The 26,959-nt window shown below is 44.9% G+C and overlaps 2 protein-coding genes across 4 annotated transcripts in view; both read right to left on the bottom strand.

Moving 5' to 3' along the window:
- The window catches only part of LOC147717624 (E3 ubiquitin-protein ligase TRIM39-like), a 686,221-nt gene that overhangs the window by 293,771 nt on the left and 365,491 nt on the right, over window positions 1-26,959 (bottom strand). The window lies entirely within an intron of this gene.
- The window catches only part of LOC147717625 (E3 ubiquitin-protein ligase TRIM39-like), a 356,597-nt gene that overhangs the window by 293,771 nt on the left and 35,867 nt on the right, over window positions 1-26,959 (bottom strand). For all 3 annotated transcript variants that reach the window (XM_086924411.1, XM_086924412.1, XM_086924414.1), the window contains exon 2: window positions 13,027-13,122. In XM_086924411.1, coding sequence (XP_086780537.1) covers window positions 13,027-13,122 — 96 coding nt within the window. The remainder of the gene's footprint in view (window positions 1-13,026; window positions 13,123-26,959) is intronic.

Genomic DNA, 26,959 nt, shown 5'->3' with positions numbered 1-26,959 from the left:
CCAGATACTATGGTTTGAACAAAAAATACTTTAGCTAAGGGCCCTATGACAGAGCTCCTAGCAGTTGATGCTGATAAAGATTTTGACAAGGTTTATTGGCAATTTTTACTCCGTACCCTATCTACCTTTAATTTTGGAGACTCATTTATTAGAATGATATCAACACTATACTTATACCACTCTGCAAGGCTTTTTATCAATGGATACTTTTCCAATTTGTTTAACCTTCTTTAGGGGCACTAGACAAGGTTGCTCATTATATATATTTTAAATAAACTGAATTTTATTGATTTTGGAGCATTTAACAACCTACAACATTTCCAGAGGCCCAGAAAATGATACCACCGGTTGTACAGCATCACATCCCAATCAAGTGTACATTTTAAACGAGTCCTCGCTACTCCATCCACTTTCCCCATACCTTTTAGTGCTTTTTGCAGTACTCCCTAGCTGTGCATACAGCCTTCTCTTGTGTTGTGCACAAATCCATTGCCTGCTACCAGGGAGCTAACGGAGGAGAAGAGGTCAGCCTTCACCATTTAGCAATATCTCTCTTGGCCAGTGCCATTCCATTCCAATCCCCAGCAAATTCTTGTTTCCACCCACTCCAGGACTCTCAGTAGAATGGGCAGCGGAGAGTTGTTCATACGCCTTCCCAGTACCCTAGGTAGGACTTCAATGATCCTACCCCATTATCTTGCAATCAAGGGACATTTCCATGCCATATGATAAAAGTGAGCAGGCATCCCTGGGTAGTGCCAAAACGCCGGCGACTCCATCACACCTGTGTGCAGCAGCCAATCTGGTGTTTTATAGGTCATGTGCAGGTAACTGAGCAGGATGAGCCAGTATCATGAGGAGATAACCTGCACTCTAGGTGTCATGCAAACATCCCTCCAGTCACCATCCTCTATGGGCCCCACCCAATGCTCCCATCGGGCCTTAAGGGTCACAAATACATGTGGGGAATGACAATAGGGTATTTGCAAACTTGCAAAATCCCCTTCTCTGTGATGGGTCCCATAAGATTCTTGGACTCCAAGAGGCTACACTCAGGAACATTCCACAAGGTACTGCGGTGTTGCTCCAGGGCATGGAAACTCCATATACCTGAAGAACTGGGACTTGTGCAGAGCAAACTCTTTCTGCAGCACCTGACAGAACTTAAGGCACGCTGCCTGCCAAATGTCTCCCACTTTGGAAATCCCGATCTTATCCTACCCACTGAACCCTTCTAGGGAGGAGACCTGATGCAACCAGCCGCCTACCAAGAGAGGGGTTGCAAGTTTAATCCTCTGAACCCAGCCATTTCACTGGTGTGCCTTACGCCAAGTCCCAAGAACCACCCTTGAGAACTTGGGGAAGAGGAGCTGGAATGGGAGTGCCGTACAGCAGCCATTTACCTTGTCCATGCCAATCCTGTCCACTTCCAACTGAAATTCCCTGCTCTGCCACTTGTTGAACACCAGAACCTGAGCCGCCCAACAGTAAAGGAGCTCATTCGCCATCCCAAGCCCCCCCCATCTCATGTGGATGGAGTGCCTTTCTCATATGATATAGGGAGGTTGGTGAAGCCACAAAAATGCCAGGATTTTAGCCTGCAGTTGGCACCACCAAGATTGCGGCAATAGCAAGGGATAGTTTTGTCATGTGTATAAAAAGCGGGGGAGAGCGATCATCTTTTTTTATGTTTAAAATGCTTTATTGAAATTATGAAAACAATGTAAAACATCATTACAAAGTCTAGAAAAAGCAGGAAGCTTAATAACGTGGATTATGGACAAAAAACAGTATTAATAAATGTCCTTATGAAATATAGCTGTACTAAGTGAAAATGCATTTTTAGAAAATTTTCCGAGAAGAGAAGAAGGAAAGAAAGAGGAGAAGGGTGAGAAGAGGAAAAGAAGAAAGAAGAAAGAAAAAAGGAGGAGAAGAAAAAGAGAAGAGTCCAAAAAGAGAAAGTGATATAGAGAAATAAACATAGTGAGAATCAAATTTAAAGTACATGAAATAACATTGTAAAAATTGGACCAATAAAAGTTAAGTTGACTTTCTAGATAAAAAGTTAGTTAAAGGTAACCATAATAAGTCTCTTTTAATCATCAGAGGAGTAGAAGTGGCGTAGGCTCTGTCCATTCTATGATGGTGACATAGTTAATTCCACCATGCTTGAAAGGACATTTTTGAGGTGTCTTTCCAATTAGAGGTAATATTCTGAAAAGTAATAGCGAGAGAGTGATCATCTTGAACAGAGCGGTGCGTCCCAAGGCAGCAGCGATGTAAGATGGCCGACAACTAAAGGAGTTCCCGAGATCCGCAACTCCCTTCCCTAAATATCCGGTACAATATCCGTTCTAGGTACACACAACCTTCAAGTGGGACACTGCTCTAGAGGAGTCCATTGAAATGTGCAGCCCCTAGATGTCAGGAAAATGAGTCCAGAGGCATGGCCTAAAAGACGCCGGAAGCAGGTGGCTATAGTAGTCGCCTCTCCGAGCCATAACAGCGCTGATACAAAGCGAGGAAGTAACCGCCAGTGCCCCGGGAGAGCTGAATGAGTGAACACAGTGTAGTCCCAGAGGCACTGCGGAATAACCCTGAGTGCCAGCAGAAACAAGCGACCGTAGAGCAGAACAGAACGGACGAGGCAGAGACTGAGTTGCAAGCAGTAGTGGAAGTAACGATCCCCCTGAGTCAGTAACAGCTGCGCAGAAGGGCCAGGAGTGGGTGGTGAAAACGGTTCGAGAGAACCCTAATAAGGAACAACATCAGCTGCCCTTACCCTCAGATGTGGAGAAGGTATTGTGCCTCTGAGGTGAGTGAGTTGCGAAGTGCAGACACCATTGGGCGCAACGAGCATTGGGAGTGGAGTTGCTGAGACGAAGGGGGAGTGGTAACAGGAGAGGCTGTGGAGCCAAATAGAAGTGCCAGGAATTAAAGACAGACAGTAGGCCGCCTGCGCGGTTGAATAGACTCGGAGCCAACGGCCCAGTGTGGGGAGCCAAAACCTTCAGGGGGCCACCCCCACCATCACCCTCCCCAGTAGAGTGAACAAGAAATAGGCAATCGGAGGCAAGGACAAAGTAAATCAGCACAGAAGAGCACGGGAATACGCTCTCTCCAAAAATCTTGGCAGAAGGCACAATGCAGACACACCAGGGGCCACTGATAGAACCATGCAGAAAGGAGGGAAAGGTGACAAGTAGGACACATCTAAAGACCATTCCATGCCACATTGAAGCCCCGATAACTACTGGGAGAGGAAGCGGCCCGAGAACAGATCCCACCGGGGGACACCCCAACAGGCTGCGTAGAGTTAACATAGCTACAGACAGGTGGCGTACAAACACGAGTGGGCTTTAACCTCAACTACCAGGCTTGATCAACAGCCACCTACAATGACTGGGGGGAAAGGTTTGCTGGCTCTCATCAATCCAAGCTCAACAAATTTGCTTGGACAAGCAAAGCAGACACCGATGGGACTCCCCGGGAAGAGAAACGGGCAGATACACAGGAGCCTGCAACAAAAGAGGGCCTAACACTGCAAGACATAATGACTGCATTAAACATAGTACAGGCCTCACTGGAATCGTGAATAGATTCAGTAACACACAGCTTTCGCTGGTCAGGGCCGACCTAAGAAAAATGGGCACTAGAGTGACGGAGATGGAAGAGAAAACAGCGGACCTGCAACATGACACCACCACTCTCAAAAGACAGGTCAGCGAAGTACATGAGACAAGCAAAGTTCTAGATGCAAAGCTTGATGATTATGAAGGGAGATCCAGCTGGGAGCACCAACAAGATCGAGATTGGCCCGCATTCTTTATTTTCGAGACCGCAACACAATATTCCAAACTGCACGCAGTGCACCTCCTGTGTGCTATGAAAACAACAAAATCTCGTCCTTCCCAGACCTCACAATCAAAGCTAAAAACAGAGGTGCAGCTTTCTTGAGGTGAAAATGGTTCTGAGAGAGAAAGAACTAAAGTATGCAATGCTCTTCTCAGCCAAACTCAGAGTGGAGGCGGAACAGAACGTCTGGTTTTTGGCCAACCCAGTGGAAGTATGGGAATGGCTAGACGTATGGCGACGAGTTGGAGATCCCAGTTCCAAAGCAAAAAGATATAAACGCCCCATGAAAACTATGGAGGTAGGGGACTCCAGCAGGACGGGAACAGACAACAGTAAGGGAGACCAGTCCCACAGAGTAACTGGAACATCTACGAGTACCTAAGGATGGTCCCTGGAGGAAAGATGTGACCCACAGTAACTCAAAGAAAGAAACAAACTCAGTGGTGTCACTATACTAGTGAAATCGGACTCCGGCATCAAAGATATGTCTGAACTGTGAGGTGGAGAATCAGACTACTACACACAGGGCGCTGCACTGAACTCGAGAGGAGCTTGGATATAGGAGTATATTTTACCTAGCATGCAAGGCCGTTGGGAGGGGGTGGGATGCTGTGACACTAGTCTCCAAAGTTAAGAATGGGGAGGGACGACAGGCGCTCTGCAGGGTTGGGGATGCAGGTAGATAAAGGCCTGAGATGCAAGGAGGTAGGCGGGGGCAAGTTTTTTTATAGGGTATCACTAGGGTAGTAGGGTAGTTTTTATTGTAGTTAAGGTTAGTAGTACTCAAAACCTGAACAGACAACCCGGGTCCCGAGGGCAGAGTGACAGAAGACTTTATCTCAAACAGTACGATTAATGGGTGGGCTGCATAAGGAGGTAAAGGCCCCCAAAATGAAGAGCTTAAACATTTCCAAACTTGAAGCAGGAAGACATAAGATACACCCAAGGGTAGGGAATGGCAGACATGATTAATATTCCCCAATTGCGACTGCTATCATGGAACGTCAATGGGTTGGGGGACAAGCCTTTCCTCGTTCCTGGAATCACACCATCTTCTCCAGGAGCGTCAGGCGGGGTTTCGTGCACATCACAGCACCGAGTTGGTGATGCTCTCGGTGCTGGATGAGCTGAGAGGTATGGCTGACAGTAAGAAACAGAGCGCCCTGATACTTTTAGACCTATCGGCGGCGTTCGATACTGTCAGCCATTCCCTGCTATTGGCCAGATTAGCCACTTTTGGGATAAGGGGTCAGGTCCATCAATGGCTCCATTCTTTCTTGACCGGCAGGACCCAGAGGATCCAACTGGGGGATGCCATTTCTGAGGTGGGTATTCTGGAGTGCGGAGTCCCTCAGGGTTCCGCACTATCCCCACTGCTTTTCAACCTTTACCTCCAGCCGTTGATTGACTCTCTAGCTAACATGGGTTGTCGTGTATTTAACTACGCTGACGACACCCAGTTGCTGCTGAGTATTGACAATACGCTCCTGGCACAAACTAGCGCACGGAACATTCTCAGACATACAGTCAGCTGGATGACGGCAAACTCGCTGAAAATAAATCCGGAAAAAACGGAGGTATTGGTGGTCTCCACCTCAGCCTCGCCTTGGCGTGATCTCTACTGGCCCCAGGAATTAGGACCCTCACCGATACCGAGTGACAAAGTAAAAAGTCTCGGAATCAAGATTGACAATGAGTTGTCAATGGCCAGTCAGATCTCCTCAGTTGTAGGGATGTGTACTGGCTTGATCAGACAGTTACGAAAGTTGGCCCCTCTTCTCTCCTTCTCCGCATGGTGGTTTCTGCCACCATCGTCTCGAGGCTGGTTTATGGGAACGCCCTTTATTTAGGCCTGCCTAAAATCTTGATTAATAAATTGCAGGTGGTCTTGAATGACGCGGCGCGTCTGATCTTCAAGTTACCTAGAAGATCCCATGCCTCTCCTTTACTACTGAAGCTACATTGGCTCCCCATTGAACAGAGGGTGGAGTTTAAGAGCCTGTGCACAGCCCACAAGGCCATCTATGGGCAAGCCCCTGCGTACATTAAAGAGCGCATGGAGGTGTACATCCCCAAGCGAGTCCTGAGGTCCGCCGAATCCCAGCTTCTGGTCTGCCCTCGTTATAAGTTAAAAACCAAAGGAGGGAGGTCTTTCTCAGTTCTGGTTCCGCAGATCTGGAACAATCTACCAGAATCACTTCGGAAAGAAGCGAATCTCCTGCGTTTCAGGAAGCTGCCAAAAACCTTTTTATTTAGGGAGGTACTTGATTCAGCTAAATAGTCTTATAACATGCCCTGCCTCTCCCTCATCCTCATGCACTGTTGTTTGTTGTCTGTTTTGAGCGCCTAGAGACCGGTTGGTGAGTTGGCGCTATAGAAAACTAAGTTAACAATAACAATAACAATAACTAAAAGGGGGCTCCGTACTACAATTCATTAAGCAACATTTGCCTGCCGTGACCCTATTCAAGGAAACACATCTAGAGGGTAATACCTGCAGGGCTCTAGACAGATGGGGGGGGGATAGAAGTTGGCTGTGCATTTGGGGTTCACTTCCGAGTCGAGGGGAGTGGGAGTGCTGGGGAGGAAGCAATTCCCGCTCATCCTGGAACGGACTTTGGTGGACGACTGGGGTAGATTTGCTGTGCTGACAGGCAAGTGGAAAGGGAAAACGATTAACATAGTCTCAGTATACATACCGCTGGCGCTGTACAATAGCGCCATCCCGACATGAACACATTCCTTCTGAGGTTACCTGAAGGAGCGCTCCTAATTGAAGGTGACTTCAACATGACACCAAAGGACATTCAAGACAGATTCCCCGCAAGGTCACAACTCTGCCACTCCTCCGCACTTTCAGATTTCTTGACAGCAATGGGTCTCGCTGATGTCAGGCGCACTCAGAATCCATTAAAACAGCATTTCACTAATTACTCAAGGGTACATAATAGCCACTCACGCATAGATTTCTTGTTCACACATACAGATAGAGTTGCTTGCTTTTGGGAAGTACACCACTTGGCATGGGGACTTTCTGGCCACTCCCCGATATGGGCTTGGGGTACCCAAAGAAACATAGTGTTGCAGCCATGGGGCCTAAATGTCCATCAGATACGAAAAGGCCTAGTCCGGACTACAAAAACCTATTTCGATGAAAACAAAAACTCGGTAGAATCAGCACAGATCTTGTGGGAAGCTTACTAGATAGTCATAAAGGGGGAAGGTCTCTCACTAATGGTAGGATATAAAAGAGATAAGAGAGTTGGAGCGCAACATTTCAAACCTAGAGACTCAAGCACCAGATTGTCACACAGAAGAGCTGCTCAGTACTCTGCACTATAAGGAATTGGCCTCAGAGGCTGCCAGAGCCAAACAGTCGGCCACTAGAGACCGCATTTATGAGCATGGCGATAAAGCCAGGAAACTGTTTGCATGGCTGGAGCGGCCCAAAAAAGCAAATGGGTGGGGGAGTACAATCACTACAACAGCTGGAGCCATGCTAAACGATCCCCGAGAGGTTGCGGAGACATTCGCACAATATTTTGCCATGTTATACTCCGAAAGCCCCGTTTGCTGCCAGCCATCTTACCAAACACCGGCACGTTCGCGGTGTTCCTGCTTTTACGGAGAGCCGTATCTCGAAATTATCTTCCACATCTAGGAAGCCATCACCCAAGCATTATCGAAATTCCGGCTCTCGGCCCCCCCGTAAGCCGTCAGAATTAGATTAGAAGAATCCTTTTTTTACAGCCGTGTAACCACGTCATCCTTTTCATCGAATTTCATGACGATATAACAGAATGTGGTTTGAACTATCGCTAGAAACACGAGGCCCTATTTGAGGAATTACTACTTCCAGTATCGGATGTTGCGGTACTGACCATCATGCACATCTTTTTTCATCATTAGTTTAATCAAGAAAGTCAGCGTCCTGTGTCTGGCGGTCTTTATACGTATTCTCTCTTTTCATCTGTATGGTCTGGACAATTAATTTTCTTGCAGTGGACGGTCACCTGGGGAGGGCTGCCTAGCCGAGGTTCGTGTAGTTAATACCGCATTGCCTCCATCGTCTGCCACATCTACTGCTTCCTGTTTGTTTGTATTGTATTTTTTATAATTTTTGTACATGAATTGTAATCAACTTTATAAGAAAAAAGGAGAAAAAAAGATAAGAAAGTATCTAAAAAAAGACTATAAAATATATACATGAATAATAAAATGAATAATTGAATTATCACATGGGTTGTTAGTCTGTACAATGTTGAGCAAATTTTGTTTGGTTTTTAGATATATTGCTTTGTATCCTTAGTTTATTCACTTGGCTATAGACTGTTCTCAAAATATATACTCCGAAAGCCCCACGGCCACAGCAGAGGCCTCAAAGTACATCTACGCTGATCTACCCCTACCGGTGATAACTCCTGAGGACGCAGCAGGTATGGAGAGCAATATTATGGTGGGAAGTAGCCTCTGCAATACACAGTCTCGGCTAAGCTTGTACATCAATTCTCACACCTGATACACCTTGATCAATCTGGATTCATGGCAGGAAGAAATATGGCACTCAATCTACACCGCATCCACTCGGTAACAGGCAGGAAAGATACTATTAGGGAAGATGCAGTAATAATGTCCCTAGACACATTCATGGCCTTCGTTACAGTGGAGTGGCCATACATGTTTGCAGTCCTGCAGAAAACGGGGTTTGTACCCAAATTCTGGGCATGTGTTAGGCTATTATACACTGGGCCCAGGGCTCAAGGGATAGTGAATGGGAGGTCCTCTGTCACCTTCCAGTTGAGGAGAGGGACTCGTCAGGGGTGCCCCCAGTCACCACTCTTATTTGTGTTGGTCCTGGAACGTTGGCGTGTGGATAAGAGGCGACCATCAGATCAAAGGCCTTTGTTGGTCAGGACAATGGGAAGACGAAATATCACTATATGCTGATGACATCCTGTTATATCTTGCCTCCCCTCGCCACTCAATAGCCAGAATCATGACTATCCTTTAAAAACCTGGGAGAGCAATCAGGGTACTCTATTAATTGTTCGAAATCCACAAATTATGTATTTTTTGGAACGCCCCCTGAGCCTGACGAATGGTTGCCAGGAGACTGTAGAAACAGAGGGCTTCTGATATTGCAGAATACTTGTGACAGATGATTCAGACCGGTTCTTCATACAAAATATACATGCTCCATTGGCACATCTCCTTAGTGACACCCATATGTGCAGCGCTATACAAAATGATGGTATTGCCTCGATTTTTGTATGCCAAACAAAACACCCCATTTGTAATCCCACTAACATTTTTCTAGGTGGTAGAGAGCGAGGTACAAGACCTATTATAGGATGGGAAGCCCCCGAGAATAGCCACATATAAGTTAATACGCGGATGGTATGATGAGGGCATAGCACTGCCGCAGATAGAAAGATATTACTGGGCGGCACAGTTGGTGGTGGCTAACTAATGGGTACACCGACCCCAGGACGGACCGGTCTATAAGATGGACAGGAATTTGTTGGGAGAGTGAGGTTGCTTGAGAGCCTTATACATGAAACAGAGAGGGAAGATGTTGACTAGACCTACTGCACATACAATCCCCCTCTGGCATAAGGTGAACAAAAGGTTGGGGTGACACGACAAAATAACTCAAAATACGCCACTCTGGGATAGCGAGAGACTAGGAGGGCTTCACACAAGCAAGGGATTTAATAAGTGGGACCTTATTGGTATCACAACAGTGGGAGATCTATAGAAAAGGGGAGTTGTCCCCTTTGCGGAACTTATTTGTATTTTGACCTGGCCCGACTGAAACCTTCAGACAACTCCAAGTGAGGCACGCTTTATTGGCAGGTTTCCTCTGGGAAGTAGTTTCTTAGAAGCCTCACCTCTAGGGGACAGGCTTCTCACAGAATTATTGGATAATAAGGCAATTTCCTTGACATAAAAAGCCTATATACAATACCTCTGACCCCCTGGAAAAACTCTGTGACCTCTAGCACTGTGACTTAGGTGAACTGGATGACAATGACTGGCAAGATGCTCTGGGTACTCCCCGGGAGGTAGCCATATCAGCCAAACTAAGACTCATTCAACTGCAAATCCTACACAGAACATACGTCCCGAGAACTACACTAGCTAAAATGGATAGAGGAATCTCAAAATACTTTCAGCTAGCTTATGAACGGGAAGGAACATTCCATCACCTAATATGGGACTGCCCGGTGATTAGGAACTATTGGAAGGAGCAGGGGCGGCTGGTCCATAGGGGCGCCGGGGCAGCGCCCCACAAAAGAAACTGCTCACTGCAGTTTGGGCAACAGGAATGTAAGCAGTCGAATTGACAGCTTTCACAATTCGTCTGTTTACATTTCTGGGCCGGCCTGTGCTTCAGGGGTTAAAGTGCGCATGTCTCCTGCTCTCGCCTGCACGCAGGCGAGAGCAGGAGTCCAGAAGATGGTCTGACTGCGCATGAGAGTGAGGAGCGGTGCCCCTCACTCATATTCACAAACCATTAGGATGCTGCACATGCCCAGTGTAATGCATGCGTCTGTAGATAGACTCCTGCTCGGGCGGTGATGCGTTTTGCTCAAAGTCGCCCCATGCCCTGTCAAATGCCAGGATATGAGGAAACAAGGGTCAGCCGCCCAGCCACCCCGTCGCATTCAGCCTCCTGATTTGGCGCAATTAGTATTTCCTGTTGAGCATTGCAGACGTGATGCGACGCGGGACCTTAAGGAGATGCCTCATGCCTGGTAAGTTTAATTCATTACATTAACCCCCACCACCCCACCCCTTCCCGCGCGCGTACCACCCTCCCCCCCCACCCGGAATCATGCCGGCCGTGACTGGAGTCATTCCACCGGCCGCGACTGGAATGGAGTTGGTGAACATAATGGCTGGAGTCTGCGGGGAGGAAATAGAACCAGAGCCGAAACTATGCCTCCTGGAAGGGGACGGATCGGAGCCGGCAAGATCAGACATGGGCGACATTGGGAATGATAATAGTAAAACGAAACAAAGCTAGATACAGGGGGGCTCAAGATGCACCATTGCCCCAGGACTGGGGCAAAGACATGGACTCATACATGATCACAGAAAGGTGAGTATATAGTGGTAGAGGCTGCCCAAAGAAGTGGGACCTGATCTGGGGAAAATGGACCGCCTACAGAGAGGGAATTTGCACTAGCCCTACAGGATATCGAAAGGGACCAAGATGTGAGATGACAATCCCGGAATAGCCTTCGAGGAAGAATTGGAATCAGACGAATATGCGGAAGTAATGTTTATACTGGTATTGGTAGTGATTTGAATGTGAAATGTAAGCTGACCAAGTTGTAACTGATTGTATACAATTGCATCTGTAATTCATTAAAAAATAGATGCTATAAAAAAAAGGTAACTTGGCCTATATGCTGAGGTCTGTCATTTCCGTGTTTGGATTAATGCTGAAGCGAGAGGAGACAGAGAAATTGGGTGAAAGAATGAAATAAGAATATGAATAATCAGGCGGGGAGCGGAGGACAGTGAATAAATCTTTTGAAAACGTCCCTGCCGGCCACCCGACACTGAGAAATATTGGATTTTTAGCCAAATGATGCACAATTGCTCGAGATATTGAATACAGATTACAAAGATATAAGAAAGGATCAGGAACATTGGTCCCATTACAAAAGTGCGAGAGACGCATGGCCATTGAAAAACGTGCAGGACATTGGCAGACTTTACCAATGTGTTGCGAGTAAGAAGCCCTGATGAGAGCCCATTGAGAACCCGTGAGGCTCGAAGCGCGTCGGCAATTCGCTATTCGGTTGGCAAAAAGTGGATATATATTAAAAAAAAAGAAAATTTAATTAATTCAGGAAAATAATTTAGACTGGATTACTAGAATGTTGAATGAAATCTCATAGTGTCATTGTGGAGTACATATGGCACATTGGTTAATGTAATGTTTCCATGTTGAAATGTAATTATGTATAATTTATGTGTTATATTGAGATAAATGTTATGTAAATTGTCGTATATGTGATATGTATATGTTACTGTCTATATGGTTCGAGAAAAGGACATAAACCAATTTCACATGAAATAAGAGTTGATGAAATAGGGTAAATAAATAACCCGATCACTAAAAGAATATAGTGTGGTTGACACAAATAAATCATAATTAAGTAGGATACCAGGTTTTTCCCCTTGTTGAACTTAGGTCTGTCATTAAGCAGAATCACAAGGGCAAATATTCAAGTTCCAGGTTAGACCTGGCTCTAGGACAACATACATTCCTGAATATCGGAAACTCCGTCTGTGCACCGTAAGCCGTGTTGACCATTCCGTGTCAATCAGGGGCACTGCAGGGGGATAGAGAGATTTTTAGGCAGGTTAATTTTAAGCCCCAGTGCATCCCCATATAGACCAAGGATCTGCAGCACCAAAGGAATCGTAAGCGATGGGCGTGAGATATACAAAAGCACATCATCCGCATAGAGAGCAATGAGGTCCTTCACTGCCACACCCCAATTGAATCCCCAGACCTGAGCATCACAGCGAATCCACATAGCCAGCGGCTTGATCGCCAGAGCAAACAAGATTGGTGACAGTGGACATCCCTGGCGGGTGCACCGACCACTTGTTGAATGGGTAGATCAGGTGCCATTGACCAGTACCTGGGCCTTGGGGTTAGAGTAGAGTACCCGCACAAATTCCCAGAACCGAGGACCCAGACCTAACCTGATCAACACTTCCTCCTGAAAGACCCAACTAAGAGAATCAAAAGCCTTCTCAAAATCCAAAGGAAGGAGAACTGGCTCCTCGCGATCGACTGGTTGGAGGCACTTGATGTAGTAATAGACTTTAATGGTACCATTGCTACCATCATCCGTGCACTGTGGTCATCGCCTCCAAGAAGGTAGTTAAACAGGAATCAGGGACACGGTTAAGCAGGGCCTGTGATTTGATTACTTTTTCACTACATCCAAACAAGAACTCTGGAAACCCCTGCTTCCTTAAAGTGACTTTATCTCTTTATGTTCAAAGAAGTTGCAGGTGATAGTTTGGAAGCACAGCTGCACCCTGGCACAAATGCTGTGGTCATGCTGGAAACTGGTAAATTGAGGCAATATTTGAGGTCTTCTCTCGAGACTAATAGTATATAATTTACTCTTGCCTTACCTCCAGCTGTTTTCCTTTAATTTCTTCGCTGCGATTCAGTTCCACTACATCCTCCAGCTTTTTCTTCAAGCAGTCAAGATAACTTTGAATTTTTTTCTAAAAGAAGAAAGTCTATATTTGAAAATCCACAAAGACATTGTTTTACAATAACACAACACAATGTATAACTATTCTTCATAAGCCGAGATATCTAGTCTACATTGTCTTTTAATAAAATTGTTGTACTCTGTGACAGACAACACAAAAGTGCCAATAGTCGATGAAGGGCGCCCTGGCAAGTTTTTAGAGCACTACATATCAGGGAAGACTACAGGGGCACTAAACACAGTTGTATGTTACCTGGACAGTAACTCTGAGGGCATGTTACCAGAGTCAGGAATATGCATTAGGGTAGGACTGGCATGTTCTCAGCAGAGAGGTTATGGTGAAGGGTGTGTTACCAAGGCGTTATAAAGCACAGGTTAGATGGTGCAGAGAAGATGATACTGTGCATGTTTTCTAGCAGAGGGATTCTGAGAATGGGCACCTTAGCTGGCCAGCATTTATCACAATGGCCATGTTGTGACATTCTGCTGTTGGCTAGTTAGCAGACACTCAATGTATGATGAAAATGATGAAAGTGAGAGTTTTTGAAAGAAGGGGGCAGATAAATAATGTTCTTAGTAATTTACCAATTCAGATTAGTCAGCAAGAGGGTGGAGGAGCATTAGGTTGCAGGATAACTCTTCCCAGCTCTTGGCCAAGAATGGGGAACTAAACATGGGTACCTCAGACTGCCGGGCTGCGTACCACAGCCCTTGGGAATGGGTGGGGAAATAGAAAGGTGGATAAGGAAGCATGCCTAAAACAAGGCTCTGGACCTAGAACAGAAACCTAGCCCACTAGAATTATTAACCGTACATGATCCTTGTCAGACCGGGAAGGGGAGGGACTGTAGGACTGTTTTTGAAGAACGTGGAGTGCTTCAGCTACTTTTCCAAATGTCATATAAGCCCAGCATTCAACAAACTATACAGCAAGGAGGTTATGGTCAGCTCCATTTAGCTCTTAGCTTGTTTGGGCAAGTGATCTTCGGGCATTCAATCAATCAATCAATCAATCAATCAATTTGTAAAGCGCACTACAAACCCGCGAGGGTCTCAAGGTGCTGGGGGTAGGGGGTGCTACTGATCAAACAGCCAGGTCTTGCGTATCCTCCTGAAGGTCAGCAGGTCTTCGGTCTGTCGTAGGCTCAGTGGGAGGGTGTTCCATGTCTTGGCAGCGAGGTGGGAGAAGGATCTCCCACCGCTGGTTGTTCTTCGGATGCGCAGGATGGTGAGAGGTTGGCGGAGCGTAGCTGGCAGTTGGGATGTAGAAGGAGAGCTGAATGTTGAGGTAGGCTGGGCCGTTCTTGTGGAGTGCCTTGTGTGCGTGGGTGAGGCGCTTGAAGGATATACTCTTGTTGACGGGGAGCCAGTGCAAGTTTCTCAGGTGGGGGGGTGACGTGACCGTGGCGTGGTATGTCGAGGATCAGTTGTCCCGAGGCGTTTTGATGCATTGTAGTCTTTTGATGAGCTTGGTCGGGGCTCCGGCGAAGAAGGCGTTTCCATAGTCGAGTCTGCTGCTGACTAGGGCCTGGGTGACTGTCTTTCTTCTATCTGTCGGGATCCATCTGTGGATCTTGCGGAGCATGCCGAGGGTGTTGAAGCAGGAGGAGGAGACGGCGTTGAGTCGAGGATGATTTCCAGGTTGCGTGCGTGGTCGGTGGGTGTCGGGGCTGCCCCCAGTGCCGTCGGCCACCAGGAGTCGTCCCAGGCTGAAGGGTTAGAGCCGAGGATGAGGACCTCTGTCTTGTCCGAGTTCAGCTTCAGACGGCTGGTCTTCATCCAGTCAGTGACGGCCTTAATTCCTTCGTGGAGGTTGGCTTTGGTGATGATGAGGTCCTTGGTGAAGAAGAGGATCAGCTGAGTGTCGTTGGCGTAGGAGATTATGTTGAGGTCGTGCTGTCAGGCTACATGTGCGAGCGGGGCCATGTAAATGTTGAACAGCGTCGGGCTCAGGGAGGATCCCTGGGGTACTCCGCAGATGAGGAGGCTTTGGAACGGAATGGGGGAAGGCGGACGCTCTGGGTTCTGCCGGAGAGGAAGAAGGTGGTCCAATCCAGAGCCAGATCCCTGAGGCGTGCGCGTAGTGTGTGGTGCCAGAGAGTTTCGAAGGCGGCAGAGAGGTCTAGGAGGATGAGTGCTGCGTTCTCGCCATTGTCCAGCAGGGTCCTGATGTCATCGGTGGCGGTGATGAGGGCAGTCTCGGTGTTGTGGTTGTTGCGGAACCCTGACTGGGAAGGGTCCAGGATTCTGTTTTCTTCGAGGTATCGGGTTAGCGGTCTGTTGACGGTTTTCTCGATGACCTTGGTCGGGAAGGGGAGCAGAGAGATGGGCTGGAAGTTCTTGAGGTCTCTTGGCTTTCTGGGTTGTCCCGTATGATTTGTGAGTGGGACATGTCTTTCCACAAATGTTTAAATTTTTCCTGGCATCTTTTGTAAGTAATTTCTGCATTATCTGTTCCGCCAGAAGCCTCACCTGGGTGTGCACCTCCTCTAAAGGGGAGGTATCTTACAATCCTCTGTGCTGCCCCACCCTGGCCTGCACATGCTTCACTGACTCCCAATCTCCAGTAACCCTGAAAATGTTGAGGTGTCCATGTCAGCAACACAGGTACCCCACGTCTGGTGACCCACCCGCCCCCAACCATCCATCCATCCACCCGGAGAGTGGTTCACACCCTCTGACAGCATCAGACTGCCGCAAGTTTATGCCATTGCGTGTTCCAACTTCTGCACCACCCACACCCTCAGAGCACCACCAGTACAGGGAGCTGAGTGCTCCCCTCCCAAGACAGTGTGGAAGATGAAGATATAAAACTATAAATACATCTGGGTTATGATGAAAATGCTATCCTGAGCAGGTGCCATCTGGTAACTTGCTTACTATAAGATCCTTTTTTATTATTTTTAATGTCTTAAAAATGAGTTTACATGTACTTAATCGCCTTCTGTACTACATCTTGTAGTACAACAAACTACTGCCTAATGTGATTTAATTAATAAATCTGAAATTGAAGGAGGATGTAGACAGTGACCGCGTTAGCTGAGATTTTGTTATTTAATGAGCTGGTTTATATATACTTTTTCATCATTGGGAAGTCCACGCACTGGGATTAGCTGTGCAAACATTTGAAATAGAACACCTTTGTTGGCATTCCCAGCAATCATACATGAAGCCTCCCATCTTAACACACTTTCTTTAACATAAATAGTGTGTGGTACACATGGATATAAAAATAAGTAAAAAAAATAAATGTCAGCGGCAGGTAAACTAAGAATCTCGTGCATTTTCAGTGTGTGGGGGAGAGGGAGGGGCCTCGAAGTGGGCTTAGTGCCGATCATAGCCGAGGCACTGAAATCCCTCCTCCTCCAAACTTCCTACCTGTCTGCTCCGCAAAAACCAAATACAAAGCTTTTGAAGCTGGCCCAATGATCTGGGGAGGTTTCACACCTGGTAAGGGGCATCAGCTGAGCAGAACCGACAAACAATTAGCTGGAAACATGCTCTCTGCGCGAGTTTCCAGGTAATTTTGCCCACACCGATAGCTGCTCCTTATCGGGTGACTGTGTGATGGGAGCCAATATCGTGTGACACACAGTGGCACTGTGTGAGTTGGAAGGTGTGCTGGTCACAAAATAATGGTTGCAATGTGTAAGTAAGATAACGAATTTTAAGAACCAACTTATGTACTAATAGGTCAGTTCTTAAAATTCCATATCATATTGGTCCACCCCGAGCTACCTCATGAATATTAATAAGGGAGGTCGCCAATTGCGGCTCACTACAATTGGAGGCCATCACATGGATGGTGGTCTGCTGACCATCATGTCTTTTTTATAAAGCAAACCTTTCTTTTTTTTTTTAAATGCAACTGTTTTCAATAAAGGAAACCGTTGCATTTTGAAAGAAAAGTTCTCCTTTTTTTTGGCTCTTCACGAGTTGGCAGCGTTCCCCCTGGACCTCTGCCTACTCTTCGACAACTTTTTTATTTTTTTTTAGTTTTATATAGTGCAAACTAGACCTGAAGATATCAGGGCGCTTTACATGAGCACCAGTCTTGTTACACAAGGAAATATTCATTTTTGTTAGGCGCAGGGAGGTAAGTGATTTGCTCAAAATGACAAGATGTTGAGCGTTGCTGCCGAGACTCGAACCCGGTTCCCCAGCTTCGAAGTCGACCTCTATAGCTGCAAGGCTACATCCTCTTCCATTTGCAGATGCATTACCACCTCCTACATTAGTCACTGATTCAGTGTTTAAAAAACACACCAAAAACATGCCCCTTCCAGAAACCAAATCTGTATCCATTCGAATTCCCATTTCAGGGATCGGAAAAACTTTTCGGACTCCTTAAACCGGTTTAGTCCATCTGAAAAAAGAATTTTACCAGTCGCTAACGTCGAATGGGAGCATTTCAAACTGATAACATGCCTAGTACATATGTTCCCTAGATTGAATTTATAAAGCGTAGTGATTTTTTACATTTAATAGTTGTCTATTGGTCTCTTTATGAATTATTCACACTTTTGCAATGCCAGCAGAACCCACCTGTGTGATCCAATGGAAAGGTTTATAGAGAGAGTAGAATGAACATAGACAGATAAGGTGGTACTGATAGTCCTGGAGTTGCACACAGGTCTTCTGATGGTGAAGTGAAGACATCTACTACCCACAGCACTGGTGCCAGGCGCATGCCACTTCAACAAACATATGCAAGATTTCACATGAAGCCTGCACACTTTTATGGCACAGAACAGACTGTGAAGTAGACACAAACTCCATGCACTCTGTGATTGGAGAAGCACCATAGAAAGTGAATGCTGTAGAAGAGCCCTCATCCTGAGAACTGGTGATGACTTCAACCACTAACTGATCAACCAAGGACAGAACTAAACATTAGTGCACTTGGGAAGGACTGATATAGACATACAGTTTTATCTGGTTGCCATCTATTCATCAGACGTGGGGGCCTCATTAATGAAGTATCGCTAGATTTCCTTGAAAGAAGATAGCCATATTTCCTGTTGAACGAAGATGCTGGACTGTGCACTACAGTAGAGTCTGCCTGCCAGTTTGGTCTAGAGGTCCAGCTGCCTGTCAGAAGCTGTGGGAGTTGATGTGATGTTTGCACCACTCTAGGTAATCCAGCTACCCTATGTGCACCTTGTGGGAAAAAACCTATGCACACACAAACTAAATACAGATATTTGATGATTTTTTTGGTCTTTTTTGAAACAACGACGAGGGGCAGTTGGTATATGTAGCAATTGCATTTATTGCGCCAGCTGACACGTGTTTCATTGAAGTGGGGTGCACTCCAAATCTTCAGGGCTAGATCCCTAGATGGGAAAGATGGGTAATCCCCCACGACTGGTGATAATTCCAACCCAGTCAGGGTATCAGTAGATATTTCTGGGAGACAAGCCAAGCAGTCTTGGCGCACTGTGGCGAAAATCGAAAAGAAATGGTCTTGCGTTGATAATGGGCCAGGACAGATGAGGGCGGTACAGGTGAGAACTGATAGTTAATCGTTAACGAAATGTTCAGAAACTGTCCAATATTTTCACAAATTGTGCCGTAACTGTGTCCCAAGCAAATGTTCCAAAATTGATAGTCCAGGCGGAAAGATGTTGCCACAGTGGTCGCTCAATTCCAGCAAACGCCCTCTTACGCTGTCCCGCAACTCCTCTCGGCGTCCTCCGCGTGCTGATGGGTGCATCAACAACTGGAAACCCGCTTTCTAACTAAGTAGTCAGTGCCATCGGAAAAGTGGAAAACGACTAGGCCCTCTGTGCACCACCTGGGGTCCAAGGAAAAGTCATTGTTTAAACCATCTGTTGGGTGTGCCAGCATCATTCCTGACCCCTCCAGGATGCAGGGAAAGGGATTTCTGCCTTTTCATTATCTGTAAATACCCTGAGGATTACAATAGTTTCAACACCTGCCCTGGTGAGCTGGAAAGATAGCGGATAGAAGTCATCTGTAGTCCAGAACCCTTGACCACATCTACATATATCAGGAGGTTCTGGAGATATCTACACTTGAAGCCCAAGTCCTGCTTCTTTAACTTTGTGCTGGAGCCATAGGCCATTCTCTTGGATCTTAGGGCACCAGGGGCACTGTAAAATGTCAATGTGATCATTGTTTTCTTAGATGTAGGATTTTGAAGTATTCCGCACTTGGTAATTCTGGTGTACATGCATCAGAACCAGCAATAATCCCCCATACAACGACTAGCGAGGGAGTTAGTGGACATATGTGGAATGCACCCACACTCCTTTAAGTGTATCTTGAGATAGCCAGAGTTTGGCTTGGCCTACAGAGATTTTGAAAAGTTTATGGAGATCACTTTAGTTTTCGCGGAAAAGACACCAAAAACTCATAAGACATCTAGCGGATAAAAACAATACCTTGAACAGATACTTTGAGTAGTAGCACATTCCTGAGAGTTCAAACGAAGAGACACATTTACCTTTTGAAGTGCAGCAGCTCATGCCAGTCTGAAGTGCAACAAGGAAGACCTGAGGTTCTCCATTAGAACGAGGGCGCTAGATCTGCCCGAGCGCCTCCATTGTCTAGCCCCATTGTAAAGTCTTTCTGTAGCACTAGTGCTTAAGCTCTTTAATAACATTTGGGGCTCTATCTCCACCTAGGAAGAAATGAGCTAGACAATTTAGGTTTTTTTTCAAAATCACTAAGTCAAGGACAGTATTTAGTTTTATAAGCATTAGGTATATTTTGTATAATGTGAAGCACTGTCTGGACATTCAGTTATATAAGGGTACTATGATGGTGTTCTGAGCATCGAACGCTCGTGGTTTCCTTGAGGCAGCCTCAAACTGCTCAGCGATCATGAGAGAATCAAGTACTAAGGAGGATTACATGGTTATGCAGTCTAGGTTTCAGTAGTAGTGTGGGATCAGGACACCTGTAGTGAACGGCTCCAGTTGTGACACTTGGAGCCCAGTAACTTCCGACTTCCGACTCCGACTCTGAACCAGGCTCCGCAATCATTGTGACACCGGGATCTGCGTTACGCCCCTGGACTAGTCTAAAGCTGGCAGTCTTCTGGTTCCAGAGGGAGGTCTGATCCACCCTCATGAATCCACTGTGATTGCAATGGCTGAGAGCAATACTGAGTCCTGCACTCTTAATGTGAAATAAAGTGTTTATTAACACAAACACAAGTAACGTCATCCTTCTAAGGGGCACAGATTGTAACGGGCACTTGGGAGGCAAGGAACACTCTTACATCACAAGAGCTGCCAATGTCATGTGTAGTATTCCTTCCTCCTGCACTTCTATGTACTTCTAGAATTGTTATGACTCTTTTGGGGTTCCACATTCTATATGTGGGAGTTTGGCAGAGCTAGTCTGTCTCCTGTAGTTTGTGGATGTATAAGCTGTTATCCTTGAATAAATCTTCTATCTGCTATCACCTGTGTTTCCTGGATTACATCATAATTTTGGCGACGATTTGGGATCTGAACACCTGACTTCCAAGACATCGTTTTTTTTTCTTCTTCTATGACTTTAAGAAAACTGGAAACTTGGAGAAAGGATTGAAAGGATTCAAACAGCGTTCACGTATACCTAAAGGTATTTACTCTTCTATGTGTATTGATTGCACCTGCGCCTGATGTTTTTGTTTATGTACATGGTCGTGCTCTTGATTGCACCAGCGGCTGAATTTTCCTGATTTCTACTCATTAATCGTTTTTTTTTTCTCTTCGAAGACATGAAAATTCTACATTTCTACCAAGACATGGAAAATTCTACATTTCCTAATAATTTCCTCTTATAATTATTTTGTTATTATTTTCATTTCATTTCCAGTACCTGACCAGTTTACATTTGAATTTCTGGCATCGCGTGTGCATCCGAACCTTTAGCATCGCACGAGCACTCCCTCTCAGGATTGTCATTCTCTCCTCCATCTTCGTTCTGTGAGTCTGCCTTCGAACCTTGACCTTTCAGCGCGTATCACGCAACGCAGCGCGCATCACGTAGCGTCCTGCGTCATTGCATGATCCGCCATTTTGTGTTACCTTGACTACGCATCTAAACGCCGATCTGCACGGAAGTGCCGATTTTGTTATTATTTTTAATTTCACATTATTAGTCCCATGCCAGCGCGATTTCTACGCCAGCAAACTCAAACAAAGAGAGAAATTTTCCTTTTGTGATTTGGATTTTCTACATCAACAAGCTGACGCCTTGTAGTCTCTACACCAGCATTTTTCAAGACAGACACGGGTGACTACCTCTTTTATTTTAGTTTATTTATTTTATTCTCTCATGTTTTCAAAGTATCTATTTTAAGTGTACAATACTAGACTATCTACCATGTCTAATAACATTTCTTCCCCTACACATTTCCTACCTATAGCCGGTGATCCCAAAATGGAATGGGATCTTTGGTTTCCTACATTTCTAGCCTATGTGGATGTTGTTGAAGAGGATGGTTGTTCTTCTAAAAGAAAATTGGCGCTACTTAAAAACTGCTTAGGTGGTGCTGGTCTTAAAGAATTAGAAAATTTACCTCCCATTGAAGGTGCAGGTGACATAAACATATTTGATGTTGTTGTTAAACAATTGTCCTCTAGATTTGGAAGAAAGATAAATACTGTCATGGAACGTTTTAAATTGTATTCTCGTGTACAAAAAGAGGATGAATCAATTGAGAACTATGTAGCTGCATTAAGAACTCTCGCTGGTTCCTGTGCTTTTGAAACAATTAATTTTGAACAGGTTCTCAGAGAACAAATTATGATGAGAACTAAGAGTAAGAAAATACAGGAACGCTTATGGATGGGAACTGAAACTACTCTTAAGGCTGTGTTAAATATTGCTAAAGGGATCGAACAGTCCGAACTGTTTGTAAGTGAGATTAGAGGTCAGGAAAGCAAAACCAAAGTAGTTATTCCCGAAGTCTCAGTAGTAAAAGATTCTTATAATAAAAAAAAAAACACAATTTGTTCCTAATAAGCCACAGTTTATTCCGTTTAAACCTAAAGAGAATTTCAGAAGGGATATCAAACCCTTTGAAAAGAGAAATCAAATTGTGGAGGTGTCGACCATGTAGGGAGTTACAGAGGTTGCCCTGCCTGGAACAAAATATGCGTTAAATGTAAAGATTATGGTCATTTTAGTAAAATGTGTAGGTCTACTCAAAAAGTGAATTTATTGACTGATGATGAATTGGATTCCATTCCCACTGATGGTCTTGGAATCAATAGTTTATTGTGTGTCGGGGATACCAAATGTAAAGGTTTTCCTAAAGACATAATATTAATTGATGGCAATGAAATTTCTATGCTCATTGATTCGTGTGCATGGTACAGTATTATAGGCCTGGACATATTAAAAAAAATGTTGGGGTTCTTTGAAGTTATCACCACCAGATGTACAGCCCGGTGGATACACTGGTCATAAGATTGATTTGGTTGGTTTCATGTGGGCTGATATCACATTTACAGGTAGGAGTATTAAAGGCAAAGTCTATGTCGCCTCTAATGGTGCTTCTATTCTCAGTTGGCCTCATCAGCATGAGTTAGGCATTAAACTTGACCCCAATGCATCACATCCTGTTTACATCATATCTCCAGAGGCTGATAAATTTACCAACTCCATAAAAGAAACGTTTCCTGCCATTTTGTCTGACAATTTAGGTAGATTTGAGAATTTCAAACATCGTATTATTCTCAAGGAAGGAGCTGTTCCGGTGAGGCACAGAGTTAGAAATGTGCCACTTGTGTATCGTGATAAATTAAAAGTAATTTTATCTGATCTTGTGGCTAGGAAAATAGTGGAACCTGTTGAATCCTCCCCGTGGGTTTCCCCAGTGGTTTTATCCATAAAAAGCAACGGCGAACTTCGTCTATGTGTTGACCTTCGGAGCTTAAACCAAGAGATTTGGGTTGATAGGCATCCCCTACCCAATATACATGAGCTTATCTCTACTCTTTCAGGTGCATGTGTTTTCTCTACTGTAGATTTGGCAAGTGCTTACCATCAGGTACTTTTGCATGAAGAGTCCAAGTTTTTGACTACTTTCATAACACCAGAAGGTATGTTTCAATTTTGTCGCATGCCTTTTGGCCTAGCCAGCGCGGCTTCTGTCTTTCAAAGACTCATGAAAGAAGTTCTTGAGGGTTGCAAGGGAGCTATAGCTTTTCAAGATGATATTCTAATTTTTGGGAAAAATTTAAAGATCATGACAGGAATCTAGACTCTGTACTAAAACAAATTCAAAACAAAGGTCTAACTTTAAAATTCTCAAAGTGTAAGTTTAGACAGAGTAAGGTAGAATATCTTGGACACGAGATCTCTGCCCAGGGCATTAAGCCTAAACTCAATCACATCCAGAGTATACTTAAAGCTCCTGCACCTTCTAGTAAGGATCAACTTGTGTCTTTCTTAGGCCCTACCGAATTTTACAGTAAGTTTGTTCAAGATTACGCTTCTAAAGTACATTCTTTGAGATTACTGTTAAAAAAGATGCAAAGTTTTTATGGACCAATGTACAACAATTTGCTTTTGATCTTCTTAAAAAGGAAATCCTCAATGCTCCATTTCTAAGACCTTTTGAGTTGGGTAAAGAATGCATTGTATGTGTGGATGCAAGCAATGTTGGCTTAGGTTCTGTTCTAATGCAGAAGGATAGAGGTGAGGAGTATGTTGTTTCTTATGCCTCAAGAACTCTCCATGGTGCTGAGTACAATTACTCCACTATTGAGAAAGAATTGTTGGCTTGCACCTGGGCAGTCGAACATTTCAGACAGTTCCTTTGGGGAACTAAGTTTCGTTTACGCACCGACCATAAGCCCTTAATTAATATGCTAGCGGCCGGTGGTGGGAGAACTCTGACAGCCCGTCTTGCACGCTTGGCTGCGAAATTGCAGGAATTCCAGTGTGTTGTGGAATATGTTCCTGGCCGTTTGAATGTACATGCCGATTGCATGTCTAGGTTGCCTTTTGATTCCCAAGTTTCCACTGTTCACAGAGATGTGGATGTTGTATTTTCTATTGGGGATGTCAATGGTGAAGGCTACAACAAGTTGTCTAGCACTATTTCAGAAGTTGACTGGAGAAATACCATGTTTAAGGATTCGGCTTTATCTAATGTAGTGATGTACTTACAACATGGATGGCCTGAGGAACGGAAATTATCAGGCGAGGTTCTGTCTTTTTACAAGATAAAGGATGAAATCATGTTTGACCAAGGTTTTGTGACTAGAGGTGATAAAATAGTTCCTCCTTGTGATTTACGGAAGAAAATTATTTCAATGGCTCATGAAGGCCACATGGGTATGTCAAGTACTAAAAGGCGTATTCGTGAATTCTACTGGTGGCCAGGTATTGATAATATGATTGATAAATGGGTCAGTTCTTGTTTACCTTGTTCTTTGAGTGATAAGTCAGTGAAGCCTTTGTCTGTTGGTGTTTCGCCTATCGAATTTGTTACATCTCCTTGGAAGAAATTGGGCGTGGACATTGTAGGTCCTCTTGATTTGTCACCTAATAAAGACTTGTTTATCTTGGTCTTAATTGACTACTTTTCTAAGTGGCCAGAGTTAAAAATTGTGGATAAAATAGGTTCCACTCAAGTTGTGGAATTTTTGGATGAAGTGTTTTGTAGAGAGGGCATTCCTGCGGAGCTTGTTTCTGACAATGGTCCACAGTTTATTAGCAAAGAATTTTCTTCTTTCCTTGAAAGATGTGGCATTGTACACAAAAGAGTGTCGAATTACAACCCACAGGCCAATGGTCAAACAGCACGTTTTAACAGAGTGATAAAGGAGTCTATTCAACTTGCTGTTAAGAGCAATTTAAATTGGAGAGAAGCACTACGTGCCTCTTTATTGTCTTATCGTGTTTCTCCCAATTCTGTCACGGGTTTGTCTCCTTTTGAAATGTTAAGAGGCAGGAAGCCAGGCTCTAAACTTTTACTCTGGTGGATGAAAAGTAAGATTGCTTGTGAGGGTTCCTTTGATCCTTTCTTGGTCAGAGACAGGGTGTTAGCTTATCAGGAGAGTTGCAGAACCACTGAAAGAGATGGTTCTATAACCTAGGATACCACATCACCTCCTCACTTATAATAAACAAAAATAGTAAACAAAAACAAAAAAACAAAAAACAAAACAAAAAAATCATTAAACATAATCATAAAAACGAACTGGTGTTATAACCTACTGGTCTGGTTTATGCATCCTCCCCATTGTTGTGCTCCGCCTTGCTGCTCAGCCATTGGTGATGTAATTTGGAATGCTGAGAATGTTTGTGCTTGAGTGAGATCAGTTGGTGTGAGAGGGCCAGCAGCAAGGAGGATGCTCCTGGTGGGGCATATATTATGGATCTTACCATCATCCTGAAGCTATAATTGATGAAGTATATTAATGAATAAACCTGTTACCTATTGCTAGACGACCTGACTAAGAGATATTTTTCATTTTAACACTGGCGGTGATTTGGTAGAACCTACGTGTGTGCTACTTCAATGGATAATGGTTTATGAAACTTAAAGGATTTTCAAGTATATGGAACTTCAAGAGAACGTACGAGTTGTGTATTTAAGGAAGATGGCACCAATGAGCCCCATCAGTGACCACTCCACCGGTCGCCCTACCATGTATGTGCCAGTTCCTGCTGCTTGCCTGCTTTGCTACCTGCCTGTTCCTACTGTGAGCGGTTTCCAATCATGATGACTTTTTTGCACAGTGGACTACTGTGATTGTCACAACATGTACAAGGAATGACTACAGATTGTGGCAGTTGGACTCTCTGGAAGTTGTGTGTGTCCTGGCCTGTGCACAGCATCTAGATGCTCAATGCTCTGTTGTGAGTGAGTGTACACAACGTATGAAGTGATATACTTTGAGCCACATAGGATCGACTTAGTCTTGGCACAAAGCACAGAGCTGCAGCCAACTGTTTTAGGAATTTTGAGGCAACAGGCAGATTATTTAACGTGTTGGTATTGTGGGGAGTTCTTGGCGATGTATGGTTCTGCACATATACAGTGTGCTGTCCATGTATGCGGCCAGCAGACTGTTACTGTGTTTGTTTGGATTTTCTGAGAGCTGCGTGCAACACAAAGCATTACAACAGCGACTCTGCTTATTTAAGTCTACTAGGAGCCGCATTCAGCGCAAACTATTTGAACTGTGACTCTGTGTATTTAAATTCACTGTCAGCTGCATGCAGCACAAACCATTAGAGATAACGGTTGTGAGTGCATAACTTTCCAGCGCGTGCTTCCTTACCATTTGGTTGTGGAGCTTGTGTGATGTTTGAATTCATCTCGAGGCATCCATAACATCTGCTGCTGTTGATCCGCGAGCCCAGAGAATAGCTTGAAGCTCACACAAAGCCTTTATGAACAGTGGTAGAAGTTGGGATCGGAAGGGCACGGCGTGCCCCTACTTTTAAAAATTAGGTCAGTCTGTTCCCCTACTTCTTTATTTTAAAAAATCGTCCTGGGACAGCAAGAATAGTCCTACTTAAAAACGATAACTTTTTCATTCAGCTTCCAGGGGCTGCTCACACTTCTCTGTTGAACTCCAGAGGCTGCAGCAGCCCCTCCCTGAGCTCTCACAGACTGTGGGCAGGCCCATTGTCATTCCAATTGAGGCTAATTATCACCTTTGGAATGACAATGCGCCCGCCCTCTGCCTTTAGCATATCACATGCCAGTGAGATCTTAGTTCCTGATTACAGAGGAGCTTTCCCCAAACAAAGTACTGTGGGGAATTTGCCCCCTTGTGTAGTTTGTCAATGTGGTACACAGAGTGAACTGGGCAGGTGCAGTGACGGGACAGAAGAGGCAAAAGGAAAGGAGAGGTAATGGG

Source organism: Lissotriton vulgaris, chromosome 5, assembly GCF_964263255.1.
Source record: "Lissotriton vulgaris chromosome 5, aLisVul1.2, whole genome shotgun sequence".
Taxonomy (NCBI): Eukaryota; Metazoa; Chordata; class Amphibia; order Caudata; family Salamandridae; genus Lissotriton; species Lissotriton vulgaris.
This window is presented reverse-complemented; position numbering and strand designations above follow the sequence as displayed.